At 40.6% G+C, this 24928-nt stretch overlaps 1 protein-coding gene across 8 annotated transcripts in view; it reads left to right on the top strand.

Moving 5' to 3' along the window:
• PALS2 (protein associated with LIN7 2, MAGUK p55 family member) overlaps positions 1-24928 on the top strand; it is a 95260-nt gene that overhangs the window by 32366 nt on the left and 37966 nt on the right. For 5 of the 8 annotated variants that reach the window (XM_058677999.1, XM_058678001.1, XM_058678003.1 and 2 more), the window contains exon 2: positions 15166-15287. In XM_058677999.1, the coding sequence (XP_058533982.1) occupies positions 15171-15287 (117 nt within the window). In that variant the 5' untranslated portion in view covers positions 15166-15170. The remainder of the gene's footprint in view (positions 1-15165; positions 15288-24928) is intronic. The other 3 variants (XM_058678000.1, XM_058677998.1, XM_058678002.1) reach the window with 1 other exon arrangement.

Genomic DNA, 24928 nt, shown 5'->3' with positions numbered 1-24928 from the left:
ACCTTTAACCAAAATGTTGGCTTTTTAAAATACACTGAGATAATTAAAGGAAATTGGAGCCAGATTTAGCAAATAATCCCAATAGATGAACAAATTAAGACCAAGTAGAAATTTCATATATGAAGAATACAAGATTAAATGAAATGTGGTCCCAGATAGGCTCCACAGTACATTTGGGGTGTCAGAGAAAATGTCCCGTATAAGCGAGAGACAAAGATTTGTGAGGACAGTGAGCAAGCACGGTAGTCCTCCATTCTAACAGCATACGGTTCCAAACCTACTGTAACTCAGCATCAGTTTTCAACTTCACATGTTGTAAAACGTGACATACATTCATCAGAAGCCATACTTCATATGTTGAACTTTGATCTTAATCCAGGATTGGTGCTAGGTCCTTGTGCCCCTTCAGTGGTTGTGTGTGGTGGCTCTGTCAGCTGGGTAATTACAGGGGTGAAGCTGCCAACATTCCACAGTGCACTGTGCCAGTCAGGTGAAGTAAATCCGTTTTGTTACCTAAAATATTCCTGGCTTAACAATAGTTGGGTTGGGATGATCCATCTAAGTTGAGCACCATCGGTATGGATAGTGAGTCAAAGAAAAAAGAGACAGTGAAAACTTACTTGAAGAAATCATGATACCAATCCACACCAACTTTTCACCCAGCTTTGATGAAAGCTGTAATTTACAGAGAGCAGCAGTAATATGGAATAGGCATATTCCGTGTTTCTCACTGCAGACTTAGTATTTACTAATACTAGACAGAGTATGGAGAAGTATTCACAGACTGTAAAAAAGTAAATAGTAACAGACATGTTAGAGAAGATAACCGGGGATCTGAGTACCACTGAGTCACTGGTGAGTTAACTTGATGTTTTGCCATTCGGCTTTTGTGTCCCCTGACTTGAACTCGGTACCTACAGATGGGCATCAGAATGGACAGGACTGTAGGTCTGCCATGAAGAGCAGGAAAAACAAGTCCAGACGCCCAGCAACATTCTCGTCCCCGCCGCCTGCCTCATTTTTCTCTCACCCTGATCCCTAGGAGAGCTTTGGGCATCAGTGTGGATGCAGCTGTGCACCCGAGAGGAGCTACAACTCCAAAGGGAGCAAATGGTTCTCTTTTTACACAGAGAAACTGTAGCCCTCAAAGTCCAGGGTGAATTTGCTTTCTCTTCCTTTCAGTCTTGTGCTTGAACGTTGGCTTGAGTGTAGTTGTAGGAAGTATGTGACATAAACAAAGGTCTGCATTTTTGAAAGGAGGATTGGTGAAAAAAGCATCCCAGAGAACCAGAAGTTCCCAACAGATTACGAAGAGAAAGAAGCCTGGGAAGAGACCCCAAGAACTGATGGACTCACCTGTGAGCTGAGCATGTGCAGATTTGACCGTGAACAGCATCCTATGATACTGAGTCCTGAATTACACATACTGGTCAGCTGTCTCCCAAGTCCTACTCTGGCCAGCAGGTACTATAGATGTTGATTGGGCTCCGGATAGCACTGTGGAAGTTTTGATAAGTGTCATGAAATTCAGCATACTCTTAGCAACCCCCTCTCTTAGGTGGTTTACCCAGCAGAAATGAATACTTAGGTTCACAAATTAGGTTACAGGTTACCCATAGACGCATGGAAGTAAAATGCCATGAGCACCTCAGAAGGCTGGTCAAAACTCAAGGTCCAGGTTCAGCTGAGTCACTGCTCAAATGAAAACGCCAGTATTCACCACAGAGCATCAGTGGAAGCCCACACAGGCAAAAACCAGTGAACGGACGCCAAGTCCGGAATGACACAGATGTGGGAACTATTCAACAAAGACTTGAGACAGCCATTACAGGTGTGCTACAAGAAATAGGAGTTTATAGAAATAGGTGGAAATCTGTAATACCTAAGAAAAGATGTAGTGAAAGAAGAACCAAGTGGAGGATGTGAACACCAGCAATACAGTAGCAGATTTCACTGGTCAGATACAATATTGGAATGGGAAAAGCAAACCAATGCAGATACTTCCAGATTGACTATTAGAATGGGGAAAAAGTGGAAGAAAGCTGACTCGGGAGCGGTGGGGATGTTAGAAGGAAGACCAGCAGCAGAAGAGAATACAATGCAGAAAGGAATATTCCAGGAGATAATGGCTTGAAATCTTTTCAAATTTGGAGCAAAACTAAACCCTGTGATCACCAAAGTTCAGTGAACTTCAAGCAAGACAAATCCAATGAAATCAATGTCTGGAGGTATCATAATTGCTGCTGGAAATAGGAGACAAAATAATACTGAAAGCAAAACTAGAAAAACGTATTTACCACGAATAAGGGGAACTGTCTGAATGGATGTGTACTTCTTGTCAGAGACCAAGAGGCTTGGAAGGAGGTCAAGCAGCGTTTTAAGAATTGGGCAGGAGGAGAAGCCATCAACCTAGAATTCTTGATCCAGTGGAAATACTCGCCAAGAATGAAAGCAAATCAAAGACATTCTCAGATAATCACTTGGAGAATATGTTGGCAGCATATGTGTTCTAAAAATAAAATTTGAAAAAAAAAATGGCTTGGGAAGGAAACGATGCCACAAGGAAGGCGTGGAGCAGCAGCAGTGAAGGGAGAACAGCAGATGAGGGCAAGCAGAGTAGGCTGTTGTTCTGTTCTTCTGTAAGGTACATCTAAGGACTGGAAGCAAAAGCCATAATGTCTGATGGGGTTTTCAGCGAATGTAGGTGTAATATTGAGATGATTGCAACTTAAAATTGGGAAGGTTGATGCCCTGGAGCGAAGCAGTAGATGAGGAGTTCTCTGTGTCGGTCTTTGACTCTCAGCTAATACAGGAATATGTACTTAAGTGATTCAGAAATCCTCTTCCTTAGCCCAGAGAAGCCAACAGATTAAGTTCACAAAGGAGGGGACAAACGTGAAAGACTGACATACAACTGTTTTACGTAATGAAAATCACAAATCTTGAAAAGGTAATGAGGGGGTGACAGAACTTTCTATATAAAACAATAGATAATGATAGAGTATACTCTTTAAAAGGTTCTGACTGGGTCAGTTGTTTGGTGAAGTAGTTGGGATCCATTTCAGTTGCCTGAATTTTCTATTTAAAAAAAAAGCATTGTTTGAGGTCTAGCTCCTCCACTTAATACAAGTTTCTGCTGATGTACATTCTAGAAGGCAGCAGTGGCTCCAGTACTTGAATCCCTGCCACTCACATGGGGTACCTGAATGGAGTTACTGGCTTCCGTTCCCTGACTGCAGCCTGGCTCAGCCCTGGTGTTTGTAGGCATTTCAGGAAAGAACTAGCAGGTGAAACATCTTCCTCTGTCCGTGCCTCTGCCTTTCAATTAAAAAAAAATACTAATTCCATCAGAAATTTCCTAATGACTAAAATAACAATGAAAAGCCTTGGTAAACCAGCTGGTAAGTAGTCACCTTGACAAGCACGGGATTGTGGACATTGGAAAAGGACAAGATATGTTGTATAATACATACACAGCTGGAACAAAATGACTCAGAAACAAGTGAATAACCAGAAAGTGCGTCCAGCAAACAGAAAACAGAATCCTGACTGATTACACAAAGTAAAATTCAAGTCACTGAGCATTAAATAAGAGCACAATGTGTTTTTCATGCATATAACATGAGTATAATAATGTAGCACCTTAATGAAACTAAGTTACAGCAGATGCAAGGAAACAAACATGTTGTAATGGACTTTATATACCGCTCTCAAGAGTAACTAGAATATGAAGATAGGTATGAATAATAGGGTGGACCTAAACGTGCTTTACATTCTTAGAAATCACACATTTCTTCTTGAGTGTAAATTCTCAAAACTGCCAGTTAGAGTATAACAACAGATCGGTGGTTTTCAAAAGGCAAGATGTAAGGGATTAGGGACACCAGTAAACTAAGGAGATGGTATGTTCACATAAACAAAAAATATATTTTTTTAATTATTTATTATTTAACTTCATTAATTACATTGTATTATGTGACACAGTTACATAGATACTTGGGTTCTCCCCCCACCACCATGGTGGATTCCTCCACCTTGTTGCATAACCACAGCTCAAGTTCAGTTGAGATTCCCCCATTGCAAGCGTATACCAAACATAGAGTCCAGCATCTTATTGTCCAGTCAAGTTCAACGGCTTCTTAGGTATATCCTCTCTGGCCTGAAGACAGAGCCAGCAGAGTATCATCCCAGTCAATTGAAAGCTCCAACATACCATCAGCAAAAATTTACATCATTATGGAATTAATTGACATAGTAATGAGTAACCAGTATGTTAAAAGTAAATGCGAGTTCCCAGCCACCTTCTGTGACCACCTCATTGACATTTCAATTTTAGTTTATACACAACATATAACATTCAAAACATAACATGTTATACATAAGATCATATCATCTTAAATTAAGGCAAACATGTGGTATTTAACCTTTTGGGATTGGCTCATTTCCCTTAGCATTATGGTTTCCAGTTTGGCCCATTTGGCCACAAAGAACTGCATTTTGTTTTTTTTAATAGCTGAGTAGTATTCCATGGAGTAGATGAACCATAACTTTCTTATCCAATCCTCTGTTGATGGGCATTTTGGTTGCTTCCATGTTTTTGCAATTACTGATTGTGCTGCTATGAACATAGGAGTGCATGTTGGTTTCTCATAAAACAAGTGTTCTGGATATATTCCTAGGAGTGCTATTGCTGGATCATACGGTATGTTGAATTTGAGTTGTTTGAATATTCTCCATCCTGATTTCCATAGAGGCTGTACCAGCCTGCAGCCCCACCAGCAGTGGAGTAGGGATCCCTTTTCCCCGCAACCTCGCCAACAAGTGTTGTTGGTGCTTTTATTCATGTGAGCCAGTCTTACTGGCATTAGGTGGTACCTCATTGATGTTTTAATTTGGATTTCCCTTATTGCCAGGGAACTTGAGCATTTTTTCATATGTTTATTTGCCATTTGGGTTTGTTCCTTTGTGAAGTATTTGCCCATTTCCCGTGCCCATTTCTTGAGTGGCTTGTTTGTTTTGACATTTTGGTTGTTTTGTAGCTCTTTGTATATTCTGGAGATCAGCCCTCTATCACCTATGTCGTGTGCAAAGATCTTCTCCCATTCTGTGGGTTGCCTTTTTACTTTGTTGATTGTTTTTCTAGCTGTACAGAAGCTTCTTAGTTTGATGAGGTCCCAATTGTTTATTTTGGTCTTGATTTCTACTGCATACAAAAAATATTTTTTAAAAGGGGGAAGAGACAGACACCCATGCTTTTCTTATCTGCTGGTTTACTCACCAGGTAGAGCTGCCAGGGCTGAAGCCAGAAGCCAAGACTTCAGTCCAGCTATTTCGTGTGGGTGGCAGTGAACCCAGTTATTTTTGGCATGACTACTGCCTGCCAGAGTGCATACCCAGGAACTGGGACTCAGGTGCCAGAGGTGGGAATTGAAGCCAGGTACTCTGAAAAGGGCTGTGGGCATCGTGACTGGCAGCTAACCTAGCAGGCTCCATGCTCACGTATGCACTATCTTGAGTGTTCTGATGGTTACACCTGTCAGAAATTGTATCACTTAACACTGTAAAGAACTTCTAAAAAGTAATTGTAGAATTACATTGTAAGGTGCTGTTTCTTTAAATGCCAGTTAAATTGTATCTATAAAAATGTACAAGATATATCCTGTTGCATAGAGATCTCACTTGTTAAATCTGTCTGGCAGAAATGCTCAAACAGCTACATAATAACAATCCTAGTAACAACAGATATTAATAAGCCATTCGACAGAATGAGATATATGTTCTGAGAAAACCTGTGAAGATGTACATAGTGATTCAAAAAAGTGCACAATGATAAATTATGCTTAATGTATTTCAGACGGCACACAAACATATATGTAAATAGAAGTATGTATGTGGTGTAGTCATAGATATACTTGTTTTATATATATAGCTTAACTATTTGAAAGACAGAATTAGAGGGAGATCTTCTATCCACTGATAAACTCACCAATTAGGCTCAGTGGCTGTACTGGGCCAGGCTTAAGCTTGAAGTCAGGGAGAGTTTCTGGATCTTCCCCATAGGTGGCCGAGATCCAAATACTTGGGTCATCTTCCATAGTTTTCTCAGGCACATTAGTGGGAGCTGAAGCCGAAGTGGAATAGCTGAGGCTCGAGACAGCACTCACATAAAATGCTGACCTCTTGAAGGTAACAAGTTAACTCACTGTGCCACAACTGCAGCCCCAGTGTCAAATTTTTTAGGCAAGGAAGTGTTTATGAGGTTTGATCTTTTTAAAAAGGAGACTCTGTTGGGGAGGAAATGAGATGAGAATTTTGTTCTTACCCTTCAATCACTCCTTGTGCTGCTTGGTGTCTTCAGAGTCCGTACTAGAGGGTCTTTGTGGGGGCAATTCCTTGTTATTCATCATCAAAAAATGAGGAACTGGTGTTGTGGTGCCATGGGTTAAGCTGCTACCTGCGGGTTAAGCCAGCATGCTGAGTGGTTTGAATCTCATCTGTTCCACTTATCATCCAGCACCTGGCTAAAGTGCCAAGGAAAACAGTAGAAGATGGCCTAAGTCTTTGGGTCCCAGCCAGGTGGGAGATGTGGACACACACAAACATACACAGGAGTGGGTTTTTTTTTTTTTTTTTTTTGTCTTTTTTGTTTTTTAAGATTTATTTTTATTGCAAAGTCAGATATACGTAGAGGAGGAGAGACAGAGAGGAAGATCTTCCGTCTGATGATTCACTCCCCAAGTGACCACAATGGCTGGTGCTGCGCCAATCTGAAGCCAGGAGCCAGGAGCTCTTCCGGATCCCCCATGCGGGTGCAGGGTCCCAGTGCTCTGGGCCGTCCTCGACTGCTTCCTCAGGCCACAAGCAGGGAGCTGGATGGGAAGCAGGGCTGCTGGGATTACAATCGGCGCCCATATGGGATCCCGGCGCGTTCAAGGTGAGGACTTTAGCCACTAGGCCACCGCACCGGGCCCAAGAGTGGTTTGGTTTGGTTTGGTTTGGTTGTAGATTGTAACATTGATTATAGATGCAAAAGATGGAAGCAACCTGTATGTCTCCCTGTAGAGAACAGGCTAAATGAATGTTGATATATCCATATAGTAAAGTACTAGGTGTCTTGGCGGGGGGTGGGAATGAGCTCCAGTGTAGAAAGATCACTAAGATATTTATTAAATAAAATAATTACATTCATGTACATTTAAAAAGTATGTTGTATCAGCCAGATTTCCGTTATTATAACAAAATTCTTGAAGCAACTAACTTGATAAGAGATTTATTTAAGCTCAGTGTTTTGGAGATATGAAGTCTAAGTTCAAGTAGCCCATTGTTTCAGCATGATGAGGGTAACAGGTGTCAGGCAGTAGCGCATGGACAAAGGTCCAAATGTTGACATAGGAGTCTGGGTCATTGGGCTCAACTTCAGACTGTTTGACAGCCCTCCTGGGAACTACCTTCAAGGCCATGAGCCTGCTGACCCAGGGACCTCCCGCTAGGCGCTTACAGCCTGAACATTCTGTTTCTCATCCTAGGGGAGCAAGCCTTTTAATGTGAACATTTCTAAATCACAGTAGATATATTTAAATACATACGTGAATTTTGGAGGACTGGGAAAGGATTTGCTTTGTGGGAGAATAATGTTTTATTTGTGATTTATGAATATCTTAATATATCCTGTGAATATATATAATGGTTTTTGAAAAATGATATGTGAAAATTCCTTATTTTTCATCAAAATTTGAAGCCCACTCCATTGTCTTCCAGTAGTTATTATCACTAATAATAAATATGGAGGTTTGATGATTATTCCTTCTGCAATAGTATCTGTTGCTTATGTGTTTTAATTTTACTCTGATATTTTTCAACATCTTTGTTCTGCATTTGGCAGTTTGACTTGATATTCTGGATTAATTTCAATTTTGTTCTGTCATGCAGTCTACTGTTAGATTTTAATTTGATGAAAATGTCAGTTGCCAAAAACTCTTATGCTTGGATTACTGTTTTATCGCTCTTAATGGCTTGTTTTATGAATGCAGTAGCCTCTTCCCATCTCTGAAAACACCCAACAAAATGAAACTTTAAGGTTGTCTTCTGTTCTCAGAACATTCTGTTCTCGGTACTGCAGTGTTAGCCCATTAGGCCTTATCCACTGTGACTGGTGTTTTCTTAAACTGATGGATCTGCAGTTGCTGGTTTGTATTTATAAATGAGCGGCAAGGGCTGACATTTTTCCTCTGCAGTTGCCTCTTCCCCTCTCCCTGCTCGCCCCCTCGGGAATGGGATGGTGGGAGCAGAACCTGCTGTGGTCTGTTGGCTTTGCAAGTAGATGTTTTGGTGTTGTGAGGAGAGTTTGGGGTTGTCAAAGCAACCCTGGGACACTGCGGTCTTTCACTTGTTGGAAGAGCAGCCCAGCACTCAGAGAGAGGACTGTCTGCTCCCCAGTGAGCAGTGGCATCCATTGGACAAGCACCACTCTGGCCCGTGCCCTCCTGAACCGTCTCCCCTGCTCAGTGTCCTCTGCATCAGCCTCTCTCATCCACAGCCGGGGTGACCTCAGCCTCTGTTTCTACTTCCCTGACTTTGGGAAGAAGCCTGTAGTCCTAGTTCAGAAAGCGGGCTCTAGAATACGGGGGCTTTGGTTCCTCGGACTAACTGCCCCCTCCCCTTGTGTCTGACTCCCATGTTTGGGTTTCCTCTAGAAATGCTTTGCTTTGTTTTAAGGCTTTAAGTACTGGCAGTAAGTTCCATATTTCCAGTAGGATGAACTTGGTCATATCCACTGGGATACATTAGGCAGGTGTCTCCCCTGATTTCCTGTCTTATCATCAGCTCACCACCCCCATAAGATCAAGAGCTAACTTTTAAATCCTTTCCTGTTGTGCTTCCATCGTTAATAATGCATAGGAAGCTTGTGTATTATTTAGCAACATTAACCCCGTGTGGTGGACACTATCCTTGTCATTCCCCAGTTGACAGGAAAAAATAGCTTCTTAAGAGATGAAATCATTTATAGCTTTCCAGGACGAGATAAGTGGTAGACTTCAGATTCTTAACTAGTGTGCTCTGTTACCTTACTCTGCGATAGCTACAGGGTATTCTACACATCATGCTTCATTTGGTCTGATCTCTAGAGTGTCTGGAGGACAGATGGTTTGTGTCTGCGTTTCCAACACTTAACCCCATGCCTGGCACCTAATGAATCCTGGGCAACTAATTAAATTAGCTATGCACATGGAAAGCCCCATTTTTTTAAAATCCCATATAGCTACATAAGAATTTCAGGATATTTGTTTGAGACCTAAGATTTTGATAATATACGGACATTTTGCAGAAGTTACTTTTATTAACGTAGGTGGACTCAGCTGTTATCAGTATTGTAGGTAAAAATAGTTGTGTATGATCGCTTCTCGGCCTTTGGCTAAGCTCAAGTGTAAAAACAGTTAAAATTTAAGGGAATTTGGTCTAGAGTTCTTTTTTCTGTGTCATTGCTTTTTTCTTCACTTTTTGGAAATGTATATTTTTAAAAGAAATTTTGCTGCTCTACTACAAACATAAATAATCCAGATTCTTTAAGTACTTCAAAATTATTCTTAAATCGTCCAAGTACATTGAATTGGATTTTGCTTTTCATTTCATGGCTTCCGTAAATTGTGCAATACAGTTCTGGTGAAGTAATTGTTATTTTATCTTTAAGATCAGAAATAATGTCTAACATCTTGTGAATACTTCATTTAGCCATCATATTTTGGCTGGGAAATTCAGTCTGTTGCATTAAATGAGTCTGAGCATGCCTTCAAATGGGGTTACAAAATGATCTTTAGTATTAAAATAATCTCTGGTCTTATTAAGAATAATTCAGAGTTTTAAAGCTGAGTAGAAATGTTTTCATGAGATAATTAACAAAACTTCTGGAACAAGATACAGGTGAATAAATAACACGTTTAATTTGCTTAACATAATGAACTAGATTATGCAAATTAGAAATATATTTATAGGATAGGAACTATTATGGTAAATTAAGCCATTTTAGTAGAAAAAGCATTTAGGAACACCACTGCTGTCTTTCTCTTCTAATCACAGGAAATGATAACTTTCATACTATTTCTATTAACTGTTCTGCATTTTGTTGCTCCCAAATACCACACAGATTTTTTGGGGTAACTTATAATTTTAAAAAGTGTTCTTGACTTTGGCAACATAAACATCTGTGTGCAACAACCTACATTATCAAGAACTAATGCTCTACTGGCCTGTGATCATGTAGGAAATAGAGGAATGAGCAAAACAGGATGTGTGTCCATTGTAAAAGAGTTAGAAAGTATGCCTTGAAGGTCAAAATAGTCTATAGGATTATGAGAAGTTAAATGTGTGGAATTCTGTGAAAATGTGCCCTAATTGGTAGCAGCCAGGAACACTGGAGTCCTGCTTCTGAAGAGTGAGAGTGAATTAGGGGTGAGAGAGTGATTGTACATGCGTGGTGGTAAATGGGGAAAGCTCAGTTTGCCTGAAGCTGCAAAAGGTGCTGAGGACTGAGTCTAGCAGTGCTTTAAAGACTTGTAGGCCATAAAAATCACATTTTAATTGAATCCCTGTGAGTTAAATATAGATAGGCGGTTAAAATGATCGTCTGAGGGCCCGGCAGCATGGCCTATCGGCTAAACTCCTCGCCTTGAACGCACCGGGATCCCATATGGGCGCCGGTTCTAATCCCGACAGCTCCACTTCCCATCCAGCTCCCTGCTTGTGGCCTGGGAAAGCAGTCGAGGACGGCCCAGAGCACTGGGACCCTGCACCCGCGTGGGAGACCCGGAAGAGGTTCCTGGTTCCTGGTTCCCGGCATCGGATCGGCGCACACCAGCCATTGAGGCTCACTTGGGGAGTGAATCATCGGATGGAAGATCTTCCTCTCTGTCTCTCCTCCTCTCTGTATATCTGACTAATAAAATAAATAAATCTTAAAAAAAATGATCGTCTGAGTTGGGATAAGATAATGGCTCATACTCATTAAGGGGTTATAGAAAGATATTGATGGATTCTAGAAATATTTAGGAGTTAGGACTGGATGCTTCATTGGCTATGGCTAGGTTTCTACTATCACTTTCAAGTTTTGAAATATTTTTTTGTATTTGTATATTTTATTATTTTATGATATAGTTCCATAGATTCTGGGATTCCCCCTCCGCCCAGTCCCCTCTCCCAACCCCCCCCCACACACACTGATTTTCCCTTTGTTATTACAATAGTACAGGCATTCATTCTGCTATTTAAGTGTATCCTGGCATTGTAGGTAGGTATGGACAATGACCGTCTCCAGCATCAAGATATAGTGAACAGTTACATTGGGAGTCTATCTTTGATCTGGAAGTAGAGATGCATACTGTATTACATCCTCACATCTGGATATGATAGTCTCCATTACACATTTACTATACGTCCCTTAAATAAAAAGCCATAAAACAGGTCTAGTTTTTGTCTCAAACAATAATCCCATTTATGTGTTATTGATGTTGTTTCAAGCGTCTGCCCTGTAGTGATGACCTACTAGTGGAACTTGCGGGGTAAGCCATGTTGTCTGAGTTTGAGACTTTCTTGTGTTCCTGTAATCTCTACGTAAGGTGGGGACACTCCCTGCTTCTGGGGTCCTCATCCCAACTTCTTAAGATTCCCATGACAGAGAACTTCCAATCTCATGTACAAATCTTGTGGTTATGTATGGCTAAATAATTATTAATACTTTTAATATTTTATGGGTTAATTCTCTTATTATTCATCTATTTTTCCCTTTTTTGTAAATATTGCAAATACTTTGAAGTATGGGGAAGAAGAGGCTTTGATGGCAGAAAACAAGAGAGTTGTTTGCATTTGAAGCGTAGGAACAGCAGACAAGGTTCTTCTAAGATTATAGCTCAGGCTACATTGTCCATAATGTTAGGGAAGTATTCTGCAGAATCATTTCTAATGAAACTTGAGCATAGGCCCATTTTTCATGTTATTTATTATAATTTTATTTGCCTTTTCATATACTTTTGGAATGATACATTTTTAAAAGACTGTGTGTTGTGTGTTTTTTTGCTTAGAAATCCACCAAATGTAGAAGTAGTTTGGGAGTGATTGGCAACTTTGTAGTATTCAAGAGTCCCATTCTAGAACATAGGGTATAGGCAGAATTATCAGCTTCTTAATTAAATTTCATATGATCAAGAATTAGTGACTTATGACAATCTTCAAAATAGCAAGTGGTGTATTTGACCATCAGAATCAGTTTCCTCCTCACAAATGCCAATTTAAAAAAAAATAATAATAAGTATTTAACGAGTATAGAAGGTAGATATTTAAAGATTGAAAGCATAACCTGAAACTTGAGTACTAAATATTTTATAATATTTAAAGATTGTTCATTCTTTAGAAAGGCTAGCAGTGTTTTAAAGAGATCCTGAACTTCGGGACATAAAAGCCGAAATATGATATCTGCGGTGTGCTTCAGTGGTGTTTGAGGTGTGAAATGTATAGAAGAACGAAACAAGATTGGACATTGGTGGTGGTTAGAACTGATAATTGTTGGTTTCATTATTTTATTTTTGTAAGCATTTGGATATTTCTATAATGAGAGTTAAAAATAGAGGTGCAGAATGTCAAGGAAAAACAATAATGAGAAGTATAACTAATTAAATGTGTAATCACAGGAAGCATCCTATTCAGTACTGAGTCTGTTGTTTCATGCCCACTTAGAGCTGAACTGAGGACCAAAAGCAAAAAGGGTGAGATAGACTTCATTTACCCACCTTTATTTTCCGATGTCTTCTCTCCATCTCTGTCTGGCTCTGGTTTTCTTCTGGTGTCAGGTGCACATGGTGCTCTGGTCTGAAACTTTATTTATACCTAGTGAGTAGGAGACCTAGAGATGAACCTGTCCGATGAAGGTCCAAGAGAAGAATGCTTTGGGAAGGAGAGCTGGGATAGAGATAATAGAGTAATAGGAACAAATCTGAGCATTTTGGGGGGAAAAAGAAAAAAATACAGTGATGTGAAAAGAATCCTATGGAACAGACACTATTGATTTAATAAAACATTGAGCCTAGAGAGAGTGAAGATCAAACTTGAAACCTGTAGTATCCTAACAGAGAATAGATACTATCCAAAATAAGTCAGTAAAAATAGTTATTCAGAAAGAAAAGAGATGATTCGTAAATTCATGGTTGTTGGTCCTAGGAGCTAGCAGGATAAGTTGGGAAAAGCGTAGACCTCTGTAACCGGGAACCAGTGTATTTCATCATTAGCCACGTAGTAGTAGTACATCTGAATTTTAGCACTGCCTGTGTATTATTTTAGCAGCAGTGAATGTGAATTGGAAAAAATTAGTATTAGCAGATTTATTTTGAAGAAATATCAAAATGAGATAAAACTAATAAAATTAGCCCTAAAAAAAGAGACTATGCTAATGAGTAAATGGAGGTATGCAGCGACTTAGCCTCATCATCTTACAATTCTGCCAGCACTGGCTGAAACAGCTCATCACCCTCACCAAAAATCAGCTGACCACACATTGAAGGGATGATTTCTGGGTTCTTTGTGATTCCGTATGTGTCCGTTATGGCAGTACCACAGTTGTGATCACTGTAGACTTTCAGCAAGTTTTGAAAGTAAAAATGTGAGTCCTGCAGGTTTGTTCTTTTTTAAGATTTGTTGGGGCTCTTCTGAGTCCCTTACACTGCCTGTCTGTTTCTTTAAAAAAGAAAAGAAAGCCTCAGGCTTTGATAGAAAATGTGATAGATCTGCAGATCACTTTGGGAACTGTTGGCGATCTTCGTAGTAAGTCAGTTGAATGTGAGGTATGTTTGCATTCATTCAAGCCTTAATTTGTCTGTTCAATGACGTTTTATTGTTGCATTTTACAAAGTTTGCACAACTTTCATTATATTTATTCCTCAGTGCATTATTGATGCTACAGTATGAAAATGGTTTTTCTTTATTTCGTTTTTGGGTAGTTTGCTGCTAGTCTATAGAAATACAGTTCATCCTTTTGTATCGATCCCTGGCTGGAACCTCCAGTATAGAGTTGAATAGACGCAGCCAGAACGGACATCCTCTGATCTTTGACAGAAGGCATCCAGTCTTTCAGCATGACCTCTAATGTAGCCAGTGAGTTTTCCTACATGGTCTTGATCAGAATGAAAGACTTCCCTTCACTTCCTAGTTTGGCAAATGTTTGTATCATGGAAATGTTTTGAATTTATTCTCTATTCAAATATCATTGGGTTTTTCCCTTTGTTCTATTAATACATTATTTTGATTTTCATATGCTGAAGTTCTCTGCTATTCCTTGGATAAATTATACGTGGCCATTGTAATACTTCTTATATGTTCCTGAGTTCAGCTTGGTACTCTCTTGTTAAAAAAGACTTCTGCATCTGTGTACATGAGGCTGTTAACCACAATTGTCTTTTAGGATCTTTTAGTATCAAAGTAACTGGTTTCTTTATTTTTTAAATTTTTTTATCATACAGATCCTTAGGCTTAGGGATATGTTCTTTCTGTTATTAGACAATATTAATGCAAAATATAAGGTCAAGAGATACATATGTAAACATGTATATATGTATATTTATCTAGAGGAATTATATGATGGAGGCAAGTACACTGCGAAGTAAAGATATATTGCATCTCCACTTTTGAATAAAAGATGGAACCCCAGTGAAACTGTTAAAACATTTCTTGACAGTGGGATGCTCTACTTTCTACCATTGTCTTTACTTACAATGCCATGGTACACTTAAATAGAAGGCTGATGAAAGGGCTACACTATTGTTAAAATACCAGAGGGATGGGGAGAGTAACTGGTTTTATAGAATGGATTTGTGAAGTATTCTCTTTTTTTGGAATGAGTTTTGAAATATTGGTTTTTAACTCTTTGTCATTTCTCTTCAATGACGTTTTTACATTTGGAAAATATAAAGCAAATGCGAGTTTTAAGTATGTATAAGGTAGTTGGTAAATCCCAGATTGCATGTAAAGATCAATCCTGCTACTGATTCATGGGAAATGAACTTGAGAGCCATACTAACAGTTCAGTTTTGAAAGATGTCGTGTTTCAGAAGCGTTGTTGATCTTCCTGCACAGTGGCATGGGTCCTAAGTTCTGTTTCTCTTCTCCTTTGTGTTGCACGTATCTCAGCAGTGATGCAGCAAGTCTTGGAAAACCTGACGGAGCTGCCCTCATCCACAGGAGCAGAAGAGATAGACCTTATTTTCTTGAAGGGGATTATGGAGAATCCGATTGTGAAGTCACTTGCCAAGGTATAAAGGGCTCATTTGTAAAATTACCGACTTTATTTTGCATATATTTTTGTAGAGTTCTTTTCAGATGTTAACTGTTTCAGAACTTGGTTGATAGTACCTCAGGCAGAGTTAGCAAAACAGTAATGCCTGCTACATAATGAAATTATAAATTTTGCAGAAACTTTTGCCTTCCTGAGTCTAACCCCGGACCACAGGATGAATGGTCTTAGTTTTGACCTAACACTTTAAAAGTCTAGAGAAATGCAAAGTAGGGTTATAATTGGATCTCTGACAAGGAACATAATCCTAGCTCAACAACAAGTTACTGATTTTTCTTAGATTATGATATTAAGCATTATGCATTAGAATAATGTGTTTGGCTCCTTTTCTCTAGTAATGGTTTGAAATTTTGTTTCTTTTTTTATAACCCTTGTATTTTAAGTCTGTTTCCATGGTCCACACTAGAGTAAACTCCTCAATTTGTTCATAAATATGCTTTTACAACCATTTTGGGGGGATCCAGTTTCATTTCACTTACACTCCTTCCCCATCATAATTTTTTTTTTTTGCTAAATGTCATTAGACTTTAGTGCAAGGTTGGGGAAACTTTTTTTTTCTGCAGCGGGCCATTAGAATGCCTGTAACTTTTGCAGCCCCATGTAAACTTTGAAAACAGTGTGCTGTAGATTTATTGGATTTTGACTCCCACCTGCAATTACCTGGTGAGGGCCAGTTGTTCCCCACCCCTGGTTTAGTGTATTCCCTGCTTCTCAAGGTGATTTTCAGAAATCTCAGACCCTCCATGATCATTCCTGCACATTGTCCTCCTAGAATGAGAATTGCTTCTTTTTTATTTTTATTTTTTAATCCTGCTCTTTTTAAAAATTTATTCAAGAATGTCAAGAAATCATGCTTTTTATACAGTTTTCCATTAAACAAGAGGAATTTTGATGGTTTTAGTGACTGTTGACATAAGTCCAGGCTGTTGAAACCCATGTGAAATGTTTCCTCTGGGTTCATAATGGAACTTTCAAAATGTTTTTTATGCTCGCTGGTCTGATGATTTTTAGTTTTTACTGTCTGTGTGTCCGTTGGGCCCCTTCCCTCATTTATGTAATTTGTGGGTTTTGATCTGTGGGTTTAATAACTAAAATAATGTAAGGCAGTTTTAAATATCTTTATATGTTCATACCAGTTGTTGACCTTGTTTCATGGCTTGTCATTTATGGAAATGTATAGTGATGTAGTACTGGGGTCTACCATGTCCAGATGTGGGTGTACAATGCAGCATGCATCCCTGCTGCCAATGAAACTGTTGGAAAGGTGTAGATAATGGGATGCTGGACTGTCTGACATTCTGTACCAGCAGCATTGGGGCACACTTAAATAAGAGACTGATTGAATTATGACTGCTTACAAAGGACTATACCATTGCAGCAACAAGGGGAAAATCTGTCGGGGGGTGGGAGTTTGGAGGGGGGGAATCCCAAGCTATACGGAATTGTACCACAAAATTCAGAATAAAAACATAAAACATAAAAAACTGCATTCCTCAGTAAAAATTATATATATGTATTTTTATAGTTTCCGAAGATATTTAAAATAGATTCTGGTGTTTTTTTCTGCCTCCATTTTATAGTAAAAACTAAGGATCCAGCTAGATAAGTGGTTTGCTTGGGGGTCACTTGGCTGGTAAAGGACAGCATTGAAGTTTGGGATGGTGGTTCTCTCTTTGAAAGGGGTGTGTGTGTTCTAAAGAACTTCACTTTAGTGCATAAAAATATATTAGTTGTCTGTCCCTGGTGCTCAGAGAATCATCCTGTTTGTTGTTACTACAGTTGAAATGGACAGATGGCTTTTGAGCAGGTGAGGTATATCTTTAATCATTTGTTAAGAATGAAGTAAACAAAATGACCCAATAATCTACCATATTCAAATAGGTTGTCAGTGCACAAAAGCAGTGGTAGTTCAAACTCCTGCGCTGTGGATGAAGACATTAGCTTAAGATGAGTGTGAGCCTAGCAGTTAAGGTGCCTACTTCACACGTTGGAGTCCCCAGCTTCATTCCTCGCTCTGGCTCCTGACTCCAGCTTCTTACTGATGCAGACCCACCCTGGAAGACGGCAGTGGTGATTCCAGTCACTGGATTTGTGCCACCCTCATGGGAGAGCTGGATTATGTCCTGGCTGCAGCCTCAGTCCAGCCGTAGGCATTTAGGGAATAAACTCAGTAAGAATGCACACTCTGGCTCCTCCACCTACCCCACTCTCACCTCAGAATAGTTAAGAATTGTGTCTCTGTGTAAGTTTTAAAGAAACTGTAGGAGGTAGGGTAGTTTTGTGCTTCAGAGTGGACATGTACAAGGACAGCCCAGTAGTCTTGATAGAGGTTAGAATTCTGTGAAACAAAGATGCCTGGGATTTGTGAGGCAGAGCATGAGACAGGAGGAAACTGAACAAAGGAAGCGCTCCAGGCATAAGTTGTCTAAGATAACACAAAAATCATGGGAAAAATTTAATTGGTAGGCATGCTAGCACAGCAGGTTAAACCATGGTTTGGAATGCCTGTATCCCATATCACTGACAAGTCCAGTCCTGGCTCCTCTGCTTACAGTCTTTTCTGCTTTTCCTTCTCTCTATCATTCTACATTTCAAAAAAAAATTGTTTTAAGAGAAATGAAGCATAATGAGAATTTCGTAAGTTTGATTTTATGAAAATAGAGACTTAGAAAAAGCCACATTAATGAAAAGGCAAACTGTAGCAGAGCTGTTAGGTGGCCTTTGGGACTGCTGATCTCAGGCAGGGCCAGTCCAGTCCCTCAGTCCACTTACTCTGGCTTCTTGCTGATGGACACCTGGAACGCAGCAGGTGACAGCTCTACTATGTGGATCCCTGTCTCCTAGGTAGGACAACTGGATGGAATTCCAGGCTCCTGGGTTCAGCCTGGTCCAGCCCCAAGCTACTGCGAACCAACAGATGGGAGATGAGTTTTGTGAGTGTGCCTCTCAAATAAATGAGAAAGTAAATGAGAAATCCCGTAAATTTTATAATTAAAAGGAAGAAAGAGGCAAGTTACCATCTTAGGAGGAATATTCACAAAGGATTCATGTTGCTGGTGTCTTGCTGATAGTAATGTGAAATGGTACCGCTTCTTTGAAATACAATCTAGCAGCATCTTATAAAGCTAAACATAGCCTTTCCATATGTCCCAGAAATTCTGCTCTTTGGGTTTTTTTTTTTTTTACATAAATTGATAACAGCAGCCTTCACACCAAAGTGAATAGCTGCTCTATCTGTAACTGCTAAAACTGAAAGCATCTAAGAAGTTCTTCAGTAGGTGGATGGATAAAGTGTGGTTCTTCCACATGCCATTATGTTCTTCAGTGGTAAAAAGAAATGGGCTGTCAACCTATGAAAGGACGGGAAAGAACCTTAAATACATATTGTTAGAAAAAAGCCACATAGACAATTTTAAAAATCACTAGTAGGCCAGGGTTTTGAAGGCGAGAGAGGTGAGAAAGAGGGTTGAATATCTGTCGGGAGTAGGGGAGGTTTCTGAGGCCATGGGACAGTGTGATGCTATAAAGGTTGTCAGCGTGTGTCTGTCAAACCCATGGAACTGCACAACCCAGAGTGAACCTTAGTGTGAGCTGTGGGTTTTAGTTCAGTCTTGGTTCATCAGTTGTGACCAGTGCACCACACCAATACTAGAATGGGTAACAGAAGAAACTGAACAGGGAATCAGGAAAAGTTCCCATGTGTGTGGGACCTCTGTGCTCTTCAAATTTCTGTGAACCCAAAAATTTATCAAGCAAAGTTTATAACTGATGCTAGGGTTTGTGTGTGCATTTGGTTAATTTCTTCATCTGGTTTTGATGTTAAGAGCAGTGCACACCTGATAGAATGCATTAGGAAGTGTTTCTTCTGCTTGGCTATCAAAGAGATCGTAGGAAATTGGTATTGGTTTTAGAAGATTGATAACCGACTTGATTTTTTTGGCAGGGATATTTGTCTTATCTGTGTCTCCTGCATCATCCAATGAACTGGCCCATCTCATCTCTGTTATCAAGTTTGTGAGCTTAGAATTGTTCCTGTGATGCACATCCATTAAGCTCCCCCTTTGATTTGACCAGTATCACTTTATTTTTGCCTTGCCTCTTTATTTCCACTAAGTGGCAAAGGGGTTTTCAATTTTATTGATGTTTTCAAAGAACCAAATTTTCTTCTTTCAAAGAATCCATTTTCTTGATTTCCATTTCTCTCAACACTTCTTTAAGCCATATGTTACTTAGAAGTGTATTGCTTAATCTCTTTTTGAGTGTTTTGGAGCTTTCCATTTATTTTTCTGTGGAGTCTGAAAACGTACTTGGCATGATTTTTATGATGAATTTGTTTGTTTTTTTTTAAAGATTTATTCATTTTATTACAGCCAGATATACACAGAGGAGGAGAGACAGAGAGGAAGATCTTCCGTCCGATGATTCACTCCCCAAGTGAGCCACAACGGGCCGGTGCACGCCAATCCGAAGCCGGGAACCTGGAACCTCTTCCAGGTCTCCCACGCGGGTGCAGTGTCCCAAAGCATTGGGCCGTCCTCAACTGCTTTCCCAGGCTACAAGCAGGGAGCTGGATGGGAAGTGAAACTGCCAGGGTTAGAACCGGCGCCCATATGGGATCCTGGTGCGTTCAAGACAAGGACTTTAGCTGCTAGGCCACGCCACCAGGCCCTTTATGATGAATTTGTTAAGGTGTGTTACAGCCTGTGCTGCGGTCTCTTGGTTGTATGGGGAGTTGGAGAAGAAATGTGTTCTGTTGGGGTACCTTGCAGAGTTCACTGAAGTCCAGCTGATGTGTGGCACTGTTCAGTTATCCTGCCTACTGTCTGCCCGCAGGGCCTCTTAATTACGGAGTGAGGAACTAATGGCGAATTCATGCAGTGATCCTTGCAGCTGTCATATTTTGTCATGTGTTTTGGCACCCTGTTAGGCATGTATACATTCCATTCCGTTACATCTTCTGGGAGAATTGACCCTGTTGTTACGTGATGCCCATCTTTGTCCCCGACAATTTTTCTTGCTCTGAAATCTGCCTTGTAAAATTGGCATAGCTCTTAAAGATACTTCTCTTTATCTTTGGTTCTCTCTAGCTTGAATATTACTGGTGTAGGTTGGATTTGGGGGTTATTTATGCTGCTCCGTGTTCCCTGAGCTTCCTCGGTCTGTGGTTTAGTGTCTACCATTTGTCTTGGAAAATTCCGTCATTGCAGCTGCAGACACTTTTCTGTTTCTTTCTACTCCTTCTAGTATTCCCATTACGCATGGTACACCTTTTGTAATTGTCTCAGAGTGCTTGGATATTCTGTTCTGTATTTTGCATTTGCGCCTCAGAAGTGTCTGTTGCCGTGTCTTCAGGCTCACTTCAGCCGTGCTGAGTGTGAGCTGATCAAAGGCGTGTTATCATTTGTTCATCTTTTGTTGTTGTTTGTATCCCGTACTTTCTTGGGGTTTCTGTTTCTTGGCTCGGCTTCCTACCTTGTATGCTCTTCCGTGATGTCCGCCTTTCCCACAAGGGCCTCTAGCATGGTGGTCCTGGATATTACACATTGCCAGCCAGAGAATGACAACTCAGGTCTGAGTCTGGTTCTCATGGCTTGCCGTGTGTCTTCAAACTGTGTCCTTTTGTCATTTTTGTGGAAAGCCAGTCTTTGGATAAAGGAACTTGAAGCAAATAGCTTTTATGGTGAGGTTTATCTGGCTTTACCATGCTGTAGCCATGGGTGTCAAGCTAACCTTTCCTCTGATGCCTTGTCTTTTATTGCTCATGTTATTTTCATATTTCCCCCAGACTTGTAGTTATGTAAAGTTTAACATTCCTTTAAGTTGCATTCCTACTATTATACCACAGCCGCATTGCTGTGGTGTTGAGGGTGAGGGTTAGTGTTTTGTAGTCCTGTGACTAGGTCTGAATCTTCTGTGTGTTTTCCCTCTAAGTAGATGAATCAAGAAGGATGGATTGAATATTGTCCTTCCCCTGGACTAGACCAACTCTAGCAAAATAGTTTCCTTTAAAGGTGTCTCATTAAGAAAGATCAGATATTTAAGGGTATCTCTGAATAGCTGAATTTGCCTAACCTTCCTTTTGCTGAAAATTTGAACCATTTTCCCTCCAGTTTTTAGTATGAGAACTTTGTAGGTATCCTGGATTCTTAAAATTTATTATTTAAAATGCAAAATGACAGAAGAGGGAGAGACAGCTCCCATTTTGTAGTTCACTCTAAAAATAGCAGCGACAGACAGGGCTGCACTGAAACTGCACCTCCAGCATGCTGGGGCACCTCCAAGCATGGGGTGGCACCGTCACCTGCTGCTTTCCTAGACCTTTAGCAGGACTCTGGATTGGAAGCAGCCCATCAGGCACTTGAACCAGCACTCTAGTATGTGGTACTGGCATTGTGAGTGGTGATTTAGGCCAGTACACCACAGTGCCAGTCCCCAATATCCCATCAGTAAAGCTGACAGATTATGAGAGCTTCCAGGAATGAGCCCATCAACTCCTGGATTTTAATTCCCCGCCTTGTCTACACTGAGCCTGCGCTAACCCATCAGTTGTTCCTATAAATTTCCCTAACCTGGTGCTGATTTCAGTGGAAGTTTCTACTTGTAGATTTCTGTTCAAACAAGCTGTGATTCCCTGTATCCATTTGTCCAGCTTAGTGGGTAGCAGTTTTCCATGTGACTTCCGTTTTCTGATGAATCTAAAAAAAGAGTGGCTGATTTTCTCTTTACTCAGCCCTTTTCCCCCCCTCATTCTGAGAACAGAAGGGATGCTTTCTTAGCTCCTAACATGCTATGCTCTTCTGTTTTCAAGAACTAATAAGCAATGACTGTATGCCTATCCATATTTATGAAATGAAAAATTTTATATGGCTCCTAAGAGTGAAAGACAAATATTCATAGTGATGTTATTATTATTATTCTTAAGTGGGTGTGTCACTTTAGATGTAGTCCACAAGTTTTAGCAAAAATAGTTTTTGTTATTGTTTACCAGTTAGACAGAGACTAGACAGAGTCTCCTGGGCACTGCTTGACTTCCCAGATGCCTGCAGTGGCCAGAGCCAAGAACTCTGTCAGGTCTCCCACATGGTTGCAGGGACTCAGCTACTTGAACCATCGCCTGCCTCCCAGGGTCTACGTTAAGCAGGAAGCTGGAACTGGTAACCAGAGCTGGGTATGAAACCCAAGCACCCCAGAGTGGGGTGTTGTGGCCTCTTCATTGGTGTCCTATCCAACTGGGCTGAGTGCCTCTTCCATAAAAAAATGCTTTGGGTTTACAGGTATGCTTGGACCATGGACCGTGTTTTGGTGAAATACTCAGAAGTTCTGAAAGAACCTTTTCTTTGCAGTTGATTTTTCTTAGGTGCAGTAGTGAACAGGCTTCTTAGAACTGGCCATACAGGAAGGCTGGGCCTGTCAAGTCTGAGTTCCAAAAAGGCATTTGTGGTATATTCTTCTGTCCGCTTCTAGCAAGTGAAATGTTTGTTCAGTTAGACTTGGTTTTGTTGGTGTTGTTTGTTTTTTGGTGTTACAGAGAGTGTTCATCCATTGGTGGTTCACTCTCCAGATAGCCACAACAGTCAGGGCTAGTCTCACAAGGCTGTGAAGTCCAAGCACTTGCACCATCTTCCACTGCTTTCTTAGGCACATTAGCAGGGAGCTGGGTTGGAAGTGAAGCGTCTGTATGAGATGCCAGCAGCTTGACCTACTTTGTCACAATGCCGGCCCTGAGGCCCACTTCTCTTTTTGGGGGGTGGGGGGAAGCTTGATTAAGGCTTTATTATTATTATTATTATCATGAATTACATTGTATTACATGACACAGTTCCATAGGTATTGGGATTCTCCCCACCCCTCCCCAAACCCTCCCCCCATGGTGGATTCCTTCACCTTGTTGCATAACCACAATTCAAGTTCAGTTGGGATTCCCTCATTGCAAGCATATACCAAACATAGAGTCCAGCATCCTATTGTGCAGTCAAGTTCAGCGGCTTCTTAGAGAGACCCTCTCTGGTCTGAAGGCAGAGCCAGCAGAGTATCATCCCGATCAATTAAAAGCTCCAACATCAGCAACAATCCAGGTACAATGAGGCTAGTGCAGAGTCCACTGATTGACATAGTCCATCATAGAGTCTCCCCTTGTCCAGTATTTCGCTGCCAACATATAGCTGAGGTGGCTGATTGATCTACTCCATCTTCCATCTTTTCTTGGCTAATGTTCTGATTCCTCAATTTTGATTGAGGGGATCCCCAAAGAAACTTTGAGGTATTCCCAGACCAGGTTGAGGCCCACTTCTAATAATGTCATTTCTTGAAGGAACTAAGACACATTTATTCAAGTAAGCCCCTCCAGTCAGTCTTTAGTATTGCCTTTGTCTTTTTTAGTTTGATTAAACTCAAGTTGGCACTTACTTGTTGAATGCCAATAAATAAATTCTGACTTTAAAAGTGAATTAGAGGTCCCAAGTTCTTTCACTATGTATCAGAGCTTTAAAAGTTACACCTTAATAAATATGAACCAGTATGTGCTTCCTTGGGAAAAGTAATATTGATCTTTTTTGAGCCTAATGAAGTTTTAGAAATTGGTTTTCCATGTTAATTGTCGCAGTAACTTGATTTATATTCTCAAACCACCCCCTGCCAAGAACTTCTATATTGTCTAATTAGATTCTTTTCTTCTCAGAAACCAATCTATGTGGTTTCTGTACTACACACATGCATAGCACCCTACACACACACACACACACACACACACACACACACACACACACATATATCTACGCTGCTTTGTCTCTCTCCAGTCTTGCTCCATTCTCCCTTACCCTTCCTGATGATGTGGGCAGTAGGTAGCTGCACACAGTAAGGCAGGGACGTAGGGTGAAGTGCCCGAGTGGTTTATCAGTTCTCTTCTTGTCCTGATGCTCTGCGTGAAGCCAGTTATCAGTGTCTAAACTATAGTTACTTTGCTCTGATCTTATGACATAGGATAATACAGGAAAATGTTGATATAGTACCTGAAAAGTAGAAAGTTGGCCATTCCCTGCTTCCTGAAGGAACGGGTAGTCTTTATAGCTCTTACAGTATTTTTGTACCACAGGAATATCAGTATTAGAATAGCTGCCTGGAGGGGGGGTACCCAGGGACTGACAGACACAGGAAAGCAGCGAAAACAAAAGTGGTGTTTCAATGACTTATCCCCTGCCGCCTTCAGCAAATGGCAATCGGAACTCCACCCTGAACCCAGACTCCACCAGCAACCAGCTCAAAATAGGTCCGTGTAGCCCTCAGAACTAATGACCAACAGGTTCCAGCAAGATCAGCACCACCAACAACCTAGCTATGTAGGACACCTGGTGTCTCCCTAATCCTGGGACCTACTCCAACCAGAAGTGGGAGAAAGGTTGTACAGGCAATGGTGCAGCCTCAGCAAGGTATTGTAGGAGGTAGAGACTGGTGAGCCAGGAGCTGGGGCTACAGAGACCATGGTGAAAGTCTAACATAAGAACCCAGACCTGGAACTTGCTGGAGGGAATGGCACAACTGACTGTAAACGAAGAGCCATGTACCAACTGCAGTAAGTAAAATTGAATTGTAGACCTGTGGGTG

The sequence above is a fragment of the Ochotona princeps genome, chromosome 20 (assembly GCF_030435755.1).
Source record: "Ochotona princeps isolate mOchPri1 chromosome 20, mOchPri1.hap1, whole genome shotgun sequence".
NCBI lineage: Eukaryota > Metazoa > Chordata > Mammalia > Lagomorpha > Ochotonidae > Ochotona > Ochotona princeps.
Note: the sequence above shows the minus strand (reverse complement) of the source record. Positions and strands in the feature narration are given on the sequence as shown.